At 32.1% G+C, this 22713-nt stretch overlaps 1 protein-coding gene across 1 annotated transcript in view; it reads right to left on the bottom strand.

The window, feature by feature from the left end:
* egr (TNF superfamily member 12 eiger) overlaps window positions 1-22713 on the bottom strand; it is a 213445-nt gene that overhangs the window by 66487 nt on the left and 124245 nt on the right. The window contains exon 4 of the mRNA XM_089104475.1: window positions 13572-13720. Within this exon, the coding sequence (XP_088960601.1) occupies window positions 13572-13720 (149 nt within the window). The remainder of the gene's footprint in view (window positions 1-13571; window positions 13721-22713) is intronic.

Raw genomic sequence — 22713 nt, 5'->3', positions numbered from 1 at the left:
ACACAAAAACTTACAAACACAAAAAAAATTACACAAACACAAAAACTTACACAAACAAAAAAACTTACACACACACAAAAACTTACACACACACACAAAAATTTACAAAACACACAAAAACTTACACACATAAACTTACACACACACAAAAACTTACACACACACAAAAACTTACACACAAACAAAAAAAATAATACACACAAACAAACACTTAAAAACAAAAACAAACAAACACACAAACAAAAACTAACACACACACAAAAACTTTCACACACACAAAAACTGACACACATACACAAAAACTAAAACACACACACAAAAACATACACACACACAAAAACATACACACATAAAAAAAATTAAACACACAAAAAAAATTACACACACACAAAAAATAACTAAGACATAAAAAATAACACACACACACACAAAAACTTACATACACACACAAAAACCTGCACACACACACAAAAACTTACACACACACAAAAACTTACACACACACAAAAACTTAAAAACACACAAAAAACATACACACACACACACACACAAAAACTTACACACACACACACACACAAACTTGAACACAAACACACAAAAAATTACACACAAACACAATAAGACACACACAAACAAACTTACACACACAAAAAAACTTACACACACACACACAAAAAATTAAAAAAAAACAAAAAATTACACAAACACACACACACAAAAACTTACACACACACAAAAACATACACACACAAAAAAAAACTAACTCACACACAAAAACTAACACACACACAAAAACTTAAACACACACACAAACTTATACACACACAAAAAATTACACACACAAAAACTTACACACAAAAACTAACACACACAAAAAAAATTACACACACACACACACACACACACACAAAAACATACACACACAAAAAAACAAACAAACACACAAAAAATTACACACACACAAAAAATAACACACACACACACAAAAACTTACACACACACAAAAAAACTTACACACACAAAAAAAAACTCACACACACACAAACACTTAAACACACACAAACACTTGCACACACAAAAAAAATTAAACACACACACAAAAAATTACACACACACACAAAAACTTAGACAAAATCAAACAATTAAAAACACAAACAAACTCTAACACACACAACTAATTACACACACTCAAAAACTTACAAACACACAAAAACTTACACACACACGCACAAAAACTTAAACACACACAAAAACTTGCACACACACACAAAAACTTGCACACACAAAAAAATTTACACACACGCAAAAACTAACACACACAAAAAAACTAACACACACACAAAAACTTACACACACACAAAAACTTACACACACACACAAAATAAAAAACAAACAAAAAAAAACACACACAAAAAAACACACAAACTAAAAAAAAAACAAAAAAACAAACAATAAAAAACAAAAAAACAAAATAAAACACTAACAAAAAAATAAACACATACAAAAAAACTTAAACACAAACAAAACATTAGACAAAAAAACAAAAAATTATACACACATAAAGACTTACACACACACACACAAACTTACACACACATAAAAATTTACACACATACAAAAACTTAGACACACACAAAAACTTACACACACACAAAAACTTACACACACACACACAAAAACTTACACACGCACACAAAAACTTACACGCACACAAAAACTTACACACACACACACAAAAACTTACAAACACACAAAAAACTTACACACACACACAAATTTACACCCACACAAAAACTTAAAAACACACAAAAAAAAAATCTTAAACACACAAAAAAAATGACACACACACAAAAACTTACACACACAAAAAAACTTACACACACATAAAAACTTACACACACAAAAAAACTTAAACAAACATAAAAACAAAAACAAACAAAAAAAAAAAAACAAAAACAAAAAATTAAACACACAAAAAAACTTACACACAAAAAAAAACTTACACACACACACAAAAAAACTCATACAAAAAAAAAAAATAACAAAAATAAACACACATACAAAAACTTACACACACACAAAAACTTACACACAAAAAAAACTTACAAACACAAAAACACGAACAAAAACTGACACACACGCAAAAAAACTTACAAACACACAAAAACTTACACACTCACAAAAACTTACACACACACAAAAAAAAATAAACACACAAAAAAACAAACAAACACAAACAAAAAATTAAACACACTCAAAAAAAATTACACAAAAAAAAAAAAAATTAAACACACACAAAAACTAAAACATACAAAAAAAATAACACACACACACACAAAAACATACACACACACAAAAACTTGAAAACATTCACAAAAACTTACACACACACAAATAAATACACACACACAAAAACAAAAAAAAAAAAACAAAATTAAACACAACCACAAAAAACAAAAAACGCAAAAAAACTTAATCACACAAAAAAAAATACACACACACAAAAACAACCACACCCAATAAAAAATACACACACACACAAAAAAACACACACACAAAAAAAATCAAAAACAAAAAAACTTACACACACACAAAAAAAATGACACACACAAAAAAAATTGCACACACACACAAAAAATTACACACACACAAAAACTTACACAAACAAAAAAACTTACACACACAAAAAAAACAAACACACACAAACACACACAAAAACTTACACACACACACACACACAAACTAACACACAAACACACAAAAACTTACACACACATACAAAAGTATACACACACAAAAACTTAAAAACACACAAAAACTTACACACACACACACACACAAAAACTTACACACACACAAAAACTAACACACACAAACACACAAAAACTAACGCACACACAACAACTTACACACACACAAAAAAACTTACGCACACACAAAAACTGACAAAAAAACAAAAAATTACACACACACAAAAACTTACACACCCACAAAAACTAACACACACAAACACATAAACACACACAAAAACTTACACACAAAAAAAAACTTACACACACACACACACAAAACCTTACACACACACACAAAAACATGCACACATACACACAAAACTTACACACACACAAAAACTTACACACACAAAAAAAATTAAAAACACAAAAAAACTTACACACACACACACACACAAAAACTTACACACACAAAAAAACTTACACACACACACACAAAAAATATTACACGCACACAATACATCACAAACACAAAAAAACTTACACACACACACACACACACAAAATTTTACACACACACAAAAACTTACAAACACAAACAAAAAATTAAACAAAAAAAAAAACACAAAAACACTAAAACAAACACAAACACTAACACACACGCAAAAACTTGCACACACAAAAAAATTTACACACACGAAAGAACTTGAAAACACACAAAAATTTACACACACGCAAAAACATATACACACACAAAAATTAAAACACACACAAAAACTCAAAAACACAGACAAAATTACACACACACAAAAATTAACACACAAAAACATATTTACACACACAAAAAAACAAAACCAAACAGAAACTTACACACACACACAAAAACTTACACAAACTCAAAACCATACACACACACAAAAAATTAAACACACAAACAAACTTACACACACACAAAAACTTACACACACACACAAAAACTTACACACACACAACCAATTACACACACACAAAAAAACTTACACACACACAAAAAAATACACACACACAAAAACTAAAACACACAAACTAAAACTTACACACACACAAAAACTGAAAAACAAACAAAAAGAAACTTACACACTCACACAAAAACTTACACACACACAAAAACTTACACACACACACACAAAAACTTACACAAACACACAAAACTCACACACACACACAAACTTACACACACACAAAAAACTTACACACACACACACACAACAAATAACACAATCACATAATCATACACACACACAAAAACATACACACACACAAAAACATACACACACACAAAAACATGCCAGCACAAACCCTCATACACACACACAAAAACATACAAACACAAAAACAAACAAACACAAAGAAACATACACACACAAAAAACTTAAACAACCACAAAAACTTACACACACACACACACAAAAACTTATACACACACAAAAACTTACACACACACACACACACAAAAACTTACACATACCCAAAAACTTACACACACAAAAAAACTTACACACACAAAAACACGAACAAAAACTTACACACACGCAAAAAAACTTACACACACACAAAAACTTACACACACAAACAATATTACACACACACAAAAAAACTTACACAAACACAAAATAATATATACAAAATCATACACACACACAAAAAAACTTACACACACAAAAAAACTTACACACACACAATCAATTACTCTTACACATAATCATACACACACACACACAAAAACTTACACACACACAAAAACATACACACACACAAAAAATCTTAAACACACACAAAAAATTACACACACACAAAAACTTAAACACAAAAAAAAACTTACACACACACACACAAAAACTTACACACACACACACAAACACTAACACACACACAAAAAGATACACACACACACAAAAACAAAAAAAAACAAACAAAATTACACACACACACAAAAACTAACACACACACATAAAAACTTACACACACACAAAAAAACTCACACACACACAAACAATTACACAGACACAATAAATTGCAAACAAACAAAAAATAAAACACATAAACAAAAACTTAAACACAAACAAAAAATATTAAAGACACACAAAAACAAAAACAGACAAAAAAAATTACACATACACACACAAAAACTTACACACACACAAAAAAACTTGCACACACACACAAAAACTAACACACACATACAAACTAACACACAAACACAAACATACACACACACAAAAAACTTAAACACACACACACACACACACAAACTAACACACACACACACACAAACTTGCACACAAACACAAAAAAACTTACACACACAAAAAAAATTACACACACACAAAAACTTAAACACACAAAAAAACTTACACACACACACACACACACAAAACTTACACAAACACACACACAAAAACATACACACACACAAAAACTTACACACACACAAAAAACATAAACACACACAAAAACATACACACACACAAAATCATACACACACACAATATCTTACACACACACAAAAACATACACACACAAAAAAACTTACACACACACAACAAATTACACACACAAAAAAACTCAAAAACACCCAAACACTTACACACACAAAAAAACTTACACAAACACACACACACAAAAACATAAAAACAAACAAAAATACTTACGCGCACAAAAAATCATAAACGCACACAGAAAACTTACACACACACACACACAAAAAACTTACACACACACAATCACTTACACACACACACACACAAAATCTTACGCACATAAAAAAATTCACACACACAAAAAAACTTACACACACACACACACAAAAACTTACAAACACACAAAAACTCACAAACACACAAAAAAACTTAAACACACAAAAACACACACAAAAACTAACACACACACAAAAACTTACACACACGCAATAACTTTCACACACAAAAAAATTTACACACACTAAAAAATAACACAAAAAAAAAAAATTACACACATAAAAAAACATAAACAAAAAAAAAAAAGTAAAAAAAAAAAGAAAAAAAAACACAAAAACAAAAATAAAAAAAAAAAATAAAAAGAAAAAACGCAAAAAAAAAAAAACAACAAAAAAAAAATACACACACACAAAAAATTACAAAAAAACACAAAAAATAAAAAAAAAAAATAAAATTACACAAACACAAAAAATATTAAAAACACACACAAAAACTTACAAACACACAAACAAACTTACACACACACAAAAAATAACACACACAAAAAAACTTACACACACACACACAAAAACTTACACAAAAAAACTTACACACACACAAAAACTTAAACACACACAAAAACTTACACACACACAAAAAACATACACACACACAAAAACTTACACACACACACAAAAACTTATACACACACACAAAAACTTACACACACACATAAACTTACACACACACACAAAAACTTACACACAAACACAAACTTACACACACACTCAAAAACTTACACGCACAAAAAAAAACATACACACACACAAAAAAACACACACACACAAAAAAAAATACACACAAACAAAAACCTACACAAAAAAAAAAAAAAAAACAAACAAACAAAAAATTAAACACAATCACAAAAACTGAAACACAAACTATAACTAACACAAACAAACAAACTTACACACACACAAAAAATTACACACACACAAAAACTTACACAGACACAAAAACTAACACACACACACACAAAAACTTACATACACACACAAAACCTGCACACACACACAAAAACTTACACACACACAAAAACTTACACACACACAAAAACTTACACACACAAAAAAAACTTACACACACACACACACAAAAACTTACACACACACACACACACAAAAAATCACACAAACACAGCAAACTAATCACAAACTCAATAATACACACACAAAAAAACTTACGCACACAAAAAAACTTACACACACACACACACAAAATATAACACATACAAAAAAACATACAAACACACACGCACACTAAAACATACACAAACAAAAAAACATACACACACACAAAAAACTTACACACACACAAAAACTTACACACACACAAAAAATTACACACACAAAAAAAATTACACACACACAAAAACTTACACACAAAAAAACTTACACACACACAAAAACTTACACACACAAAAAAACTTACAAACACACACACACACACACACAAAAACTTACACACACACACACAAAATTGCACTCACACACACAAAAAATTAAACACACACAGAAAATTACTCACACACAAAAACTTACAAACACACAAAAACATAAACACACACAAAAAAACTAACACACACACAAAAACTTACACACACACACACACAAAAACTTATACACACAAAAAAACTTACACACACACACACACATACAAAAACTTACACACACACAAAAACTTACACACAAAAAAAAACTTACAAACACAAAAACACGAACAAAAACTAACACACACGCAAAAAAACTTACACACACACAAAAACTTACACACACACAAAAACTTACACACACACAAACAAAATTACACAAACACAAAAAATAAAACAAACACAAAAAAACTTACACACACACAAAAAAACTTAGACACACAAAAAAAAACTAACACACACAAACAAACTTACACACACACACAAAATTACAAACACACAAAAAAATTTAGAAACACACAAAAATTAAAAAACACACACAAACTTAAACACACACAAAAAATAACACACACACACACAAAAACTTACACACACACACACAAAATAACACACACACAAAAACGGAAACACACACACAAAAACTAACACACACACAAAAACATACACACACACACAAAAACTAACACACACACATAAAAACAAACACACACAAAAAAAAACACACACACACAAAAAAACTTACACACACACAAAAACTAGCACACACAAAAAAAATAACACACATACACAAAAACTAACACACACACACAAAAACTTACACACACACAAAAACTTACACAGACACAAAAACTTACACACACACGCACAAAAACTTACACACACACAAAAACTTGCACACACACACAAAAACTTACACACACACAAAAACTTACACACACACAAAAACTTACAAACACAAAAAAAACTTACACACACACACACACACACAAAAACTTACACACACACACACACACAAACTTGCACACAAACACACAAAAACTTACACACACACACAAACTTACACACACACAAAAAAAAAAACACACACACACAAAAACAAACACACACAAACACAAAAACAAACACAAACACACAAACAAAAACAAACACACACACAAAAACTTACACACACACAAAAAAACTAACGCACACACACAAACTTACACACACACAAAAAATTAAACACAAGCACAAAATTACACACACACAGAACTTAACATACACACAAAAACTAACACAAACAAAAAAACTAACACAAAAAAAAAAAACAAACACACACACACACACAAAAAATTACACACACACACAAAAACTAGCACACACACACACACAAAAAAAATTACAAACACAAAAAAACTAACACACACAAAAAAACTTACACACACAAAAAAACTCACACACACACACACACAAACACTTACATAAAAAAAAAAACTTAAACACACACACACACACAAACTTACACAAACAAAAAAAATTACACAAACACAAAAACTTACACACACACAAACACAAAGACTTACACACACAAAAAAAATCACACACACAAAAAAAACTTAAACACACACACACACACACAAAATCTTACACACACACAAAAACTTACACACACGCAATAACTTGCACACACAAAAAAATTTACACACACGCAAAACTTATACACACACAAAAACTTACACAAACACAAAAACTTACACACACAAAAAAACTAACAAACACACACACAATAAAACAAACAAAAAAAAGAAAAAAAACAAAAACAAAAACAAAAACGCAAAAAAACTTACAAACACACAAAAACAAAAAAACACAAAAAAAATAAAACACAAACAAAAAAACTTACACAAACACAAAAACTTACACAAACACACAAAAACTGACACACACAAAAACGTACACACACACAAAAAACTTACGCACACACAAAAACTTACACATACATAAATACTGACACACACACACACAAAAAACTTACAAACACACAAAAACTTACACACACAAAAAAAATAACACACACACAAAAACTTACACACACACAAAAACTTACACACACACAAAAACTTACACACACACACAAAAATTTAAACACACACAAAAAAACTCACACACACACAAAAACGTACACACACACAAAAATACTAACACACACACACAAACGAACACACACACAAAAAAAATAACACACACACACAAAAAATTACACACACAACAAAAACTTACACACAAACAAAAACTTACACACACACAAAAACTTTCAAACACACAAAAAATTACACACACACACAAAAACTTAAACAAACAAAAAAAAACTTACACACACAAAAAAACTTACAAAAACACAAAAAATTACACACAAAAAAAAACTTACACAAACACAAAAACTAAAACAGACACAAAAAATAACAAAAACACACACAAAAACTTACATACACACACAAAACCTGCACACAAACACAAAAACTAAAACACACAAAAAAAATAAAACAAAAAAACAAAAATACACACACAAAAAAACTTAAACACACAAAGAAACACAAAAATACATACACACAAAAACTTACACACACACACAAAAACTTACACACACAAAAAAACTTACACACACACAAAAAATTACACACACAAAAAACTTACACACACACACACAAAAACTAACAAAAAAAAAAAAACTTACACACACACACACAAAAACACTTACACATACAAAAAAACATACACACACAAAAAAAAACTTACGCACACACAAAAACTTACACACAAAAACTAACACAGACACAAAAACAAAAAAACACAAAAAAAATTAAACACACAAAAACTTACACACAAACAAAAAATTAGTCACACAAAAAAACTTACACACACACACACACACACACACAAAAACTTACACACACAAAAAAAAACTTACACACACACACACAAAAATATAAACACACAAAAAAATACTTACACACACACAAAATCTCACACACACAAAAAAACTTACAAACACACACAAACAAACAAACAAGCACACACAAAATAAAAAACACACACACAGAAACTTACACACACACACAAACTTACACATACACACACAGAAACTTACACACACATAAAATCTTACACACACACAAAAACTTACACACACCCAAAAACTTACACACACACAATAACTTAGACACTCAAAAAAAAACTTACACACACACAAAAACTCACACACACAGACAAAAACTTACACACACACACAAACTTACACAAACACAAAAACTTACACACACACACAAAAACGAACACACACACACAAAAACTTACACACACACAAAAACTTACACACAAAAACTTAACACACACACACAAACACTTACACACACACACACACAAAAACTTACACACACACACAAAAACTAAACGCATAGACCTGTAGAAAGTGACATGGTGAAGGGGGCACCTGTAGAAATATTCCAACTCTTGTATTTCAACGAAAGAAATTCAAAATGAACTTTGAAAAATTAAGAGAATGTAACTGTGACAAGGTAAACCATGAATAAACACTACTGAGATATTCCAACTCTTGCATTTCAAGGAAATAAATCCAAAATGAACTTTGAAAAATCAAGAGAATGTAACTGTGACAAGGTAAACCACAACAATCCACTACTGAAATATTCCAATTCTTGCATTTCAATGAAAGAAATTCAAAATGAACTTTGAAAAATCATGAGAATGTAACTGTGACAAGGTAAACCACGAAAAAACACTACTGAATTATTCCAGCTCTTGCATTTTAATGAAAGAAATCCAAAATGAACTTTGAAAAATCAAGAGAATGTAACTGTGACATGGTAAACCATGACATAACACTACTGAAATATTCCAACTCTTGCATTTCAACGAAAGAAATCCAAAATGAACTTTGAAAAATCATGAGAATGTAAGTGTGACAAGGTAAACCACGACAAAACACTACTGAAATATTCCAACTCTTGCATTTCAATGAAAGAAATTCAAAAATGAACTTTGAAAAATAAAGAGAATGTATCTGTGACAAGGTAAACCAAGGTAAAAGCAGACAGTACAATGACCATAAAAAAAAAAAAAAAGGTTGGGGGTGGGTGTTTGGTGGGAGGGTGGAGGGGGGGGGTGGAAGGAGGGTGGAGGGATAGGGTTAGGATTTGGGGCCCAAGTATCATAAGAAATTGTTTGTCTAGTATGCATCTCAAATCATCGTGGTATACATATTCTCACGATGATGCCATAAAAATGCCCCGAAACAAGGTCACTTTTAACACCTATCAAAAATCCAATTGATAAATCGAATGTGCTTGAACTTGTTCCAGTTCAATGGAATGAACCTGTTACGATATTGTGACGCTTAACATCAGTTGGGCAATGTCCCAGAAACGATGCATTGGATGTATTTCTAAAATCATAATATGTTCAATGGCTTGTTGGTTCAGTCAATTAACGTGTCGTTCTTTTACCTTAGGAAATCACGGGTCTCACGTTCGATTCCTACATCAAACACAAATTTCATAAAAATCAATGGGAAGATACTTAGAATGTAAAAAATCGTAAATTAATTAATAATACATGTAACAAAAAAAGTTAAAAAAAAATTGTCAAAAAAAAAAATTGGTCACTACAAACATTATTTTTCTAATAGTAAAAGTCGCAACACATATCTATATCATTCCCATTTTGAAGTTGGAAAATATTAAATGTGAATTTCATATGTTTTAAGTGTGTTTCATGACATTCTAAGAGATGTAAAAAAAAGTTGAAAAAAGTTAAAAAGTTAAAAAAGTTAAAAAAAAAAATTTAAGTTCGGGGGGTTGGAGGGAGGGGGTGGTGGACGATTGTGGCACTTTGGGCCGGTGGGGAACGAATGTCTGGAACTTTGGGCCGGAATAAAAAATAGGTATGGTTTAACTCATGTGCTAAGCTCGCAAGCCATTTAAATATAGTATTTACATACTTTTTTTTCTTGTTTTGATATTGCTCTTTACCGACCTCTGGAGATCCAGGTTCAAAAAATATTTAACAATCTGTTAACTATAATAGGGACTGTATAAATTGTAGTAAAATCAATTTCTTTACCTACTATGAATATAAGATAATAACTTACTTCTTGCGTGTAGCTTTCGTCAATATTCCTTTTATTTGAATGCATCATTATATTTCAAATGCCAATTCTGAACTGAGAAAATAACAAATTGTCAGAGTTTTTATATCCGTATTAAAGGTTAAACATAAGTCAACCACGCCTAACAAATAAAATTACAAAAAGAATTTCACAATTTCAAACAAAGGAAACATCACGCACTTTGAACACAGATCAGCACGAATTTTCACGGTAGTTGAATTCCGGTCATTACACTGTCTGCTTGTATGGCGGGAGTACTGTCCGCTTGAAACTGTTATAGCTATATGGTGGGACTGCCCGCTCTTAACTGTTATAGCTATATGGGGAGACACCCCGCTCTTAACTGTTATAGCATTACTACTCATGCCCCACCTAGCTATTTCTAAAATCCTGATGCCCCCTCGTGGTATATAAAAAAAATTAAATTATTCAATATTTTACATGAATTCGTCTGAAGGAATCCTAAAAGGACATTTACTTGGTATTTTTTGGGGTCGTCTTCTAGGCATATTTTATGCTAATGAAAAATATTGCCTGCATAAAACACCTTTTATACAATCCATGACATTATTGCAATACTAACTTGTATCTTTTTGGTCTTTAAAGCAGATAAATGTGAGAAGATTCACATGAAAAATGTTTTTCAAAATTAAGGCTCTAAAGTATAGTCAGCTAAAGGGTGCATATCCTGCCCGTTACCCACTAAAATATTCCCATGTCCCACTGGTGGGGTCCGCACCCATGTTGAAGATCACAGGAATAGATACTTATATTATTGGATTCATTCCTATCCATTCACCAAGCTAGAATTGTTATGTTACTTAGAATTTTTTCTCAGAGAAGGTTCTAAATTTGCTTAAAAGTAGAAAAATTGTCTTCTTTTCAGTGATTTTCAATCAATTCTTCAAAGTATTTTTAATCTAAAAAACATTGTCCACCAAGTCTCAATGGTAGGAGAAAAATAACATGCTAAAACTTGCACACGGAACGTAAACCTTGATGTCATAAAACGTTATTGATTCTTCACTTTGCAAGTTCATAAGTAAATCCTCTATGAATGCGGCAATACAAATTAACACCTCAGGTATATAATAAAGATTAGCAATTAATAATTGAAGAATGTTCCTTTTTAGACAGTTCGTTGCATTACTTTTGAAACATAAGATAATTTTTCTTTCAGTTCTAAAAGACCATTTCGAAAATTCTATATCTCGCATATTAATACGAGATTCCATGTACAATTACTTACTATGTTACTACAAACCCGCTGAGTTAGTTAAGGCGATTCAGGCAAACGGAATTTTGGACGCTCTTCTTCCGTCCGACCTTGTCTAAGTCTTTGAATTTGGCTACCTTCCAAAAGATTCTAAAAAAAATTATGATAAACACACCTTACTGAACATATGTACCGATTCCGATATGTTGGATAAGAACCCCGAATGCAAGGGACTGTCACCTTTTAGGACACTGACCTGTGAATATAACAAGTAGACTCCACTTTCTCTAATCATAAATGTTCCATCCTCTTGCTGAACTATATGACGCTTAACCGGACCAAAACTGCGAGAAGAAAGACGCCAGTTTTTGAAGATTCCCAAATCATTTTGGATTGAAATATCTCCTATAAATAAAATGACAAGAAATAACTTTTATCTAAAAACGGAAATCAAACATGTTTTCTATCGAATTTTTTTCTTATATATATATATATATATATATATATATATATATATATATATATATATATATATATATATATATATATATATATATATATATATATATATATATATATATATATATATATATATATATATATATATATATATATATATATACATATAGGGGGAGCTAGATATATATATATCTAATATATATATATATATATATCTAATATCTTTCTTCCAAAAAAAATACAAAATTCCACATTTTGCAGCTATGAGCTTGGAGCCTCTACTGAAGAGTTCTCTAATACGCTGAATCTGATGGTGTGATTTCCATTAAGTTTTTTTTACTTTTAGGGGGTGTTTCCCCCATTTTACAAAAATTGGAAAAATTTTTTCATACTCATAGCCATTGATAGTTAACAATAAACTTAATGAATCTTATTTATTTGGAATCAGCATAATAAACCAATTTTTTGATATATTTATTGATATCAAAGTTCCGTTTTCGTTTCGTTTCGTTATTAAGATTATTAAGATCAGAATTATATTGGGCTGTTGATTTTACAATCTAAACGAGAATCAGATTGCACGCTTGTGAACCAAAATCGAAGTCAACTATAAGATTACGAATAGAACACAATTGAAAAGAATGAAACGAACAATAAATCTGAGTCGAAAACAGACGAGTCTCCTCCAATGCCGCATTTGCTGAAGAGAGACACTTTAGGAGAAATTAAACTAGACGAGAAGGACAGAGAAAAAATGAAACAGGCTGCTGATCACTCACTCAAAAAAGAGAAAGGGCAGCAAAATGCTATTCAAACTCAGAGCAAAGGCTGGGAAACTAACGATCGAGGTGACCTCTCTGCTCCCTCTCATCTTCTTATTGCGTCGTTCTTCCTTCTTCTATCTCTCTTTCTTCCTTCAAGGTTTTAAGTCACTAAGAGTTTTTTCTATTAGCGTTTTGTTTTGTTGTAGAAAATGGCCAGCACTTTCCTAGAATCATGGAAATACGTTTGTTTGGTAAAACATTTTGTATTGATTTTTCTAAGGACAGTGGAAACACACAAATTTCCTATTAATATTTTTTTCGACACTCATATCTTTTTTCTTTTTACATTCTTTATGTGCCACTATTCGAGTTTTTGAGTTTCATAGTGATTTTTTTTTCTTGGTTTTTTATGTAATAATATTATTGCTTTTAATCGGGACACTGATTCAAAAATTTCTCTTGTTAGATGTTAATGCTATGGACCGAAAGGGATTGTAGAATAGACAATAAAAATGGGAAACAATGAAAAACGCGATCGCGCTAATTTGGAGGGGGACATTTGCCCCCTCCTTAGTTCTTTAAAATATATTTTTTTTGGGGGGGGGGAGGGGAGAGTTTTTTTTTTATCGAAAAATGTCTGCTTGGTAGTGTCATTGAAGAAATTAAAATAAGCACAAATTTGCTCCCCCAAGATTTTGAAACACATTTTCGTTCACTTTTTCGTTTCCTAATTTCGTTCACTTTCGCGAGAAGACCTTTAATTGGCGAACAGTAACCATTATAGCAAATCGTGGTAGTTGCCGAGTCTTTGCCGAGTCCCTTTGATTTAAAAAGCAAAATTGAGGGAGTTCCAGGATGTTAAAGTGCCAAGGACATGAAAATATCCAACCCCTGGCTCCATATTAGGTCTATATATAGACCTAATATTATATATATATATATATATATATATATATATATATATATATATATATATATATATATATATATATATATATATATATATATATATATATATATATATATATATATATATATATATATATATATATATATATATATATATATATATATATATATATATAGCTAAATATATATATTTAGCATTCATGCAGTGTTAAGACCTCTTATTTTCTGAGAGGATAATCAGAGGCAACGCTGTAGCGTTGCCTATAGTAAAGGCCATACGGCTCCAATGTTTTATTATTTTTAATTTTTTTTTTCCGAGAGGCACTTCATATGGAAGGGGTCGTCATAGAAACTTCAAAGGGGGCTCATTTGATTGAAGATTAAGAACTCTATGATCCTTTTTCATTGTCTAAAACGATTGGAGGGCAGCAAGCCCCCTCCCACACCCCACCATTCCCCAAACACATCCCATCAAAATTTTGAGATAGCCACCTTGTTCAGCGCCATTGATTTCAAGACTTAAAATATGTTTTTGAGGAGGATACTCCCCACAACACTCAGGGCAAGGGTTTTAAGTTATTCCCTGGGGTCATATTATGTTTTTGTAGAAGGTTTTGCCGTAGAAACTTCCAAACAGACTCATTTAATCTAAAAATACAGAACGAGTGATCTTTTTCATTGTTAAACGGGAGTGAAGTGTCCATATGGGGGCGCGCCCCGAAAGGCCCCCCGCCCATCATTTCCCCAAACACATCCAATCAAAATTTTGAGATAGCCGTAGATAGAGTCGTAGAAACTTCAAAACAGGCTCATTCGATTGGAAATTAAAGGGCTAGTGTCCTTTTTAATAGTTGAAAATGATTGGAGGGCAACTAGTCCCCCACACCCATCCTTCCCCAAAACACATTCAATCAAAACTTTGAGATAGCCATTTTGTTCAGCGTAGTTGATTTCCAGATGGAAAGTATGTTTTTGGGGAGGACACTCTCCCACAACCCTCAAGGCAAGTGTTTTAAGTTATGCCCTGGGGGCATATAAGGTTATTATAGAAGGTGTTGTCGTAGAAACTTCAAAACAGGCTCATTCAATTGGAAATTCAAAGGACTAGTGTCCTTTTTAATCTTCAAAATTGATTGGAGCGCACCTAGCCCCCCCCCCCACCCATCATTTCCCCCAAACACATCCAATCAAAATTTTGAGATAGCCATTTTGTTCAGCGTAGTTGATTACCAGATAGAAAATATATTTTTGAAGAGGACACTCCCCCAGAACCTTCAGGGCAAGGGTTTTCAGATATGCCCTGGGGACATATAAGGTTTTTATAGAAGGCATTGTCGTAGAAACTTTAAAAAAGGCTCATTTGATTGGAAATTCAAAGGGCTAGTGCCCTTTTTAATAGTCGAAAGTGATTGGAGGGCAACTAGCCCCCCCCCCCCCCCCCCAACATTCCCCCAAAACCATCCCATCAAAAATTTGAGATAACCATTTTGTTCAGCGTAGTGGATTTTCATATAGAAAACATGTTTTTAAGGAGGGCAATCCCCCAAAACCCTCAGGGCAAGGGTTTTAAGTTATGCCCTGGGGGCATATAAGGTTTTTTATAGAAGGCTTTGTCATAGAAACTTCAAAAAAGGCTCATTCGATTGGAAATTCATATGGATAATGCCCTATTTAATAGTCAGAAGTGATTGGAGGGCAACTAGCAAACCCCCCCCCCCCTACGCCCATAATTCCCCCAAACACATCCACTCAAAATTTTTAGATAGCCATTTTTGTTCAGTGTAGTTGATTTCCAGATAGAAAATATATTTTTGAGGAGGACACTCCCCCATAACCCTCAGGGCAAGGGTTTTAAGTTATGCCCTGGGGGCATATAAGGTTTTTATAGAAGGCGAGGGCTAGTGCCCTTTGTAATAGTCGAAAGTATTGAAGGCTTTTATAGAAATTCCGAGGGCTAGTGCCCTTTGTAATAGTCGAAAGTGATTTGAGGGCAACTAACCCCCCTCTCACGCCCACCTTTTCCCAAAACCCATCCAATCAAAATTTTAAGACAGCCATTTTATTAAACGTAGTTTTAAGTTCTGAAAATTATGTCTTTGAGGATTACAACTCCCCCAAAGCCCTCAAGGCAAGGGTTGTAATTTAAGGATTCTCCGAATCCTTCATTTTATTTCTTATGGAAGGGATGCTCATAAAAACTTTAGAGAGGGCTCATTTGATTGCAAATTGAAAGTTCTTGTTCTTTTTTTAAGAGTCAAAAGAGATTGAAGGGCAACTAGCCCCCCCCCCTCCTCCACTCCCTAAATGCATCAGATAAAAATTTTGAGATAGACATTTTGTTAAAATAGTTCAAAGTTCTGATAACAAAAAACTCCGGTGTCGACACAGCCCACCAGGGCCCAGGGGTAGGCGTTTTAAGTTATGCCCTGGGGAATAACTTATTAAGGGGGGTTTATAACTTATGGGAAGGTGTTTTATATGGGAAGAACGCATAGGAAATATATTATAATTATCCAATTATAAGGGTAAAATACATACTCTGTGATAGATGCAAAATTACTTTTGCACACAAATCCCTATTAAGGTCATTTCCTAAAAGTCATGTTTTATTTTTGTCAGCAACTGAACAGGTCTAAACCCTCTCAATTGAGCTATTTTTTCATTCCGTTCTTAGTTTGTATTGGCTCTCCAAGAGTCATGTAAGTTGCCATCTGTTCATATATAAGAGTTTTATAAAAGAGGTAATTGTAAAGACTTTGAAAAAAAACTAATTAGATTTAAACTGAAAGTTTTAAATCCTTTTTTTAAAGTCGAGAATAATCAGACCTTAAGCACCCCCCCCCCCCATCAATAAAAACTTGAAACTTTTTTCGATCAAAAACGAAAAAAAATTAATTTAAAAAAAACTTTCCGAAAAATGAGTTTTTCAAAGAAAAGTAAAGGTCTTTTTAAACTTAAGCTCAGGAGATACAAATACCTGTTGAAATTAAAACTTAAAACGACCAGCAATCACTATTTAAGAATAAATGAAACCCAAAACGAACAGAACTTAAATAAACAATCATAGCAAAAAGCATACAACAAGTAATTTTATAAATGAATAAATAGATCTTAAAGCGAGTAATGTTTAGATTGAATATGAAAATCAAGCTTAAAATTATTTTGCTATTAAAGTATAAATTAAACTTAAAACAATCAAAAATTAAATAAAAAATTAATGCGAGAAAACCTACAATAAATATTAATGTAAATGAATAAATAAATCTTAAAATGAGGAAACTTAAATTGAATATGCAAATCAAGTCTAAATCGAATAAAAATAACTACAAACAAGAGTTTGGGTATCGTCTCACTGCAGAAGCCTAAAACCTAAGCGTCATTGGCGCTTTACTGAAAACAATTCTTCGAAATATTTTCACTTATTTAACTTTCAGAAATCAAAAATTAATTAAGATTTTAGGGAATAAATATCAGTATATGTATATTAAATTGACAATGCACATTTTTTTCCAGTAAACTCATTTGATTTTTTTTTCAGTAAAGTACAAATTATATTCTGGGTTTTAGAAAGCATAGGGGATTTGAACCCTTCTCACATTAATCTATGCTCATTTTGAGTTTGACTCTAATATTTATTTTAATTTTTGTTCATTTTGGGTTTCATTTATTTATTGATACTGATTTGAGGTAGTTGTATGCTTGGAAAACGAATTATATTACAAATGTTCTCTCTTGAACTTAATATTGAAAATAAATATTAAAATTACAGTAAAATTTTGAACTGATGAGCTTTTAGCAATTAATATCATTATGCATCAAATATTCAGTTTAATTTATTAGTTCTTTTCAAGATTGGTCAAGACAAATGTAGTTTCACTACAAGCATATATAGTTTCACTACAAGTTTCACTCGTTTTAAGATTTATTTATTCATTTACATTAATATATATTGTATGTTTGTTCGCATTGATTGTTTATTTAATTTCTGTTCGTTTTAAGTTTCATTTATACTTTAATAGCAAAATATTTGTTTTCATTTTAAGCTTGATTTTCATATTCAATCTAAACATTACTCGCTTAAAGATCAATTTATTCATTTATATTATTACATGTTGTATGTTTTTTGCTATGATTGTTTATTTAATTTCTGTTCGTTTTGGGTTTCATTTATTCTTTAATAGAAATTTCTGGTCGTTTTGAGTTTGAATTTTAACAGGTATTTGTATCTCCTGAGCTTAAGTTTAAAATGGCCTTTACTTTTCTTTGAAAAACCTATTTTTCGGAAAGTTTTTTTTAATTTATCTGTTGAAAAAAACGATTTTTGGTTATATTGACTGTCAGGCTATGTGATTGAACTATTTGTACTATTTCATTTGGATTGTATTATTTCATTTGGATAATTATAAGGCGTTTATTGGAAAGTGGGGGGACTTAAAAAAGCCCCCCTTGCGGGAAAGTTTTTGTTTTCTGACTTTATATTGAGATTTGATTACGCTTGGACCTACGATGGCTGAAAGTGAAAAAATGATTTTGAATCCGTTACTGAATTGCGTTACGAGAGCACTTACAGATGGAATAAAATTGGACTGTATCGTAAAAGCGCGTGTTGCTTTATATACACATGAAGATGCTATAAAGGCAAAGCGAATCCATCATACTGAGTTGAATATTACGAATCGTCTTATGACCTACTCTAAAGATGAAGACAATATCATTGAAATATGCAAACTTCTAGTTGCAGCTGCGAAAAATAATGTGACCGATTTTTGGTTATATTGACTGTCAGGCTGTGTGATTGAACTATTTGTACTATTTCATTTGGATTGAATTATTTCATTTGGATAATTATAAGGCCTTTACTTGAATGTGGGGGGGGGACTTAAAAAGCCCCCCTTGCGGGTAAGTCTTTGTTTTCTGACTTTATATTGAGATTTGATTACGCTTGGACCTACGATGGCTGAAAGTGAAAAAATGATTTTGAATCCGTTACTGAATTGTATTACGAGAGCACTTACAGACGGAATAAAATTGGACTGTATCGTAAAAGCGTGTGTCGCTTTCTAAACACATGAAGATGTTATAAAGGCAAAGCGAAGCCTTCATACTGAGTTGAATATTACGAATCGTCTTATGACCTACTCTAAAGATGAAGACAATATCATTGAAATGTGCAAACTTCTAGTAGCAGCTGCGAAAAATAATGTGAGCATGCCAAAATTTGTCATCTTTAACCCCTGCTCGCTTCCCGTCATCGGAGATGCGGTGAATGCAACAGTTACTGCCAAAGCAAATGAACTCGCTCGGAAGCTTGATAGTTTTTTAGCAACGCAGTCCGCTCCAGCCGTCAGTATTTTCACAAGCAGTCGTAGTGCACCTGAAACGTCCAACCCCAAAGATTCTTCCTATTCTGTTGTCTTGAAAAATCCCCCCAAGGAGTTCAATGGCCCAAATGACCAGAAAGCTTTCACAGACAGTTTCTATGAAAATGCAAATGACATTGGCGAACTTCGCAAATCTACAAATAAATGGAAGCTTGGGGTCAGGTCGAAAGCTGCAGCAACAAAAATCGTTGAGAAAGCGAAATCTTCCGCGCCCGATCTCAAAATTGCTGTTCGTGAACACCTGCACATAGCTCTGAAACGAAATGTCGCTGAGAATATAAACTGTGAAGGACTAAAAAATGTGATCTCTAATAGTACGAAGACAGAACAATGCGGAAAATCCCCTTCTTTCAAAGTGTATTTTGACACTATCAGTGAGCTCCAACAATTTCTGAGTGTTTTGGTGATTTTCGGCTACGAGCGTCTACCTGCTGATCCGTTTAAGTTCTTGCCAAGACGATGCTATAACTGTCACAAAATCGGTCACCTCGCTTCCCAGTGTATGGCTGAACCTTTATGCTCTAGATGTGCCTCAAATGAACATCGTTCTACGCGAGATGAACCATGCAGTCAGCCGACATTCTGCGTTGAATGCAAAATTGGCAGTTACACGTTTTACAGTGTAAAATGTCCCTCAAACCGTAATCCACAGAAGAAATGACTTCTGAAGCTTCTGCAGTTAAATGTTTATCGTGGAACATTAATGGCTCGTTCGCCAATAAAATTCCGATCTTAGATGTTGTATTTGAGCAAAATGAAGTTGTCTGTTTACAAGAACATTTCGTCACAAACCGCAGTAAAAGTATTCATAGTTTTAATAGTTTAGTATCGGTTTATTCAGTTTCAGTGAAGCAGCTAAGTGGAAAAGGGCGACCCTCTGGTGGTATTGCTACTTTCGTTCGTTCGACTCTAAGATCTAGTGTATTTGAAGTCAATGATAATTTTCCGGCGATTCGTGTTGAGGGCTGTGTTTTTATTAATGTATATTTTCCTACAAAGGATTCTTTTTCTTTCCTAAGTAAACTTTCTCTTCTAAATTCAGTGTGTTTTGATTCACCTTTTGTTTCTAGTGATGATAGTGAAAATGATCCTCTGTTAAAATCTCTTCATCAGTCTGACTGTTGTTACCATTCTAATCAACATTATTTCGAAAAAGTGCTGCTTTCAATGTCTTCGGTTAAAAACTTTAATGTGTATACTTTGAATGAGCAAGGTTTAAGGTACAAATGGGATAATGTTCTGCAATATGTTGGTGGTATCAACTGCCCTTATGATGTAGTAGGTCTCACAGAGACCTGGCTGTCTTCAAGTGATGATATGTCTTTGTATGACATACCAGATTTTACTGCATACCACTCAACTATATCTCTAACTAAGTACTCAGGTGGTATATCCCTTTTTGTCAGAAGTAATCTTAATGTTGTGAGACGTACAGATCTTGAGAAGATTTTTGATCCAGTCATAAATAATAGAAGTGTGTATACTTTGATTGTTGACCTGTCATGTGATACAGTAAGTTGTGACATTATTTGTTTATTTTATAAGCCTCCACCTTTCCCAATTGCGAAATTTCCTGAATTAATTGATGAAATGTACTCAGTTGATAAGCTTGCTCCAAGAAATGTTTTTATACTTGGAGACTTTAACTGCAATTTATTGAAAATTTGGTGTGATGATGATTCTGACCTTTTTTTAATCTATTTCTTCCTCTGGCCTTCTTCCTTGTATTTTCTTTCCTACTCGTGTTGATCTAGTCATATCTTCTGCAACACTGATTGACAAAAATTTGCTGTCTTCTAAAAATGATATTAAATTTTCCTCTGGTATTATTTTCTCTGATCTTTCTGACCATTTTCCAATTTATTGTTCTGTTCCCAAAATAAAA

This window comes from Artemia sp. Qi Xiang Cuo, chromosome 18 (assembly GCF_049724085.1).
Source record: "Artemia sp. Qi Xiang Cuo chromosome 18, ASM4972408v1, whole genome shotgun sequence".
NCBI lineage: Eukaryota > Metazoa > Arthropoda > Branchiopoda > Anostraca > Artemiidae > Artemia > Artemia sp. Qi Xiang Cuo.
This window is presented reverse-complemented; position numbering and strand designations above follow the sequence as displayed.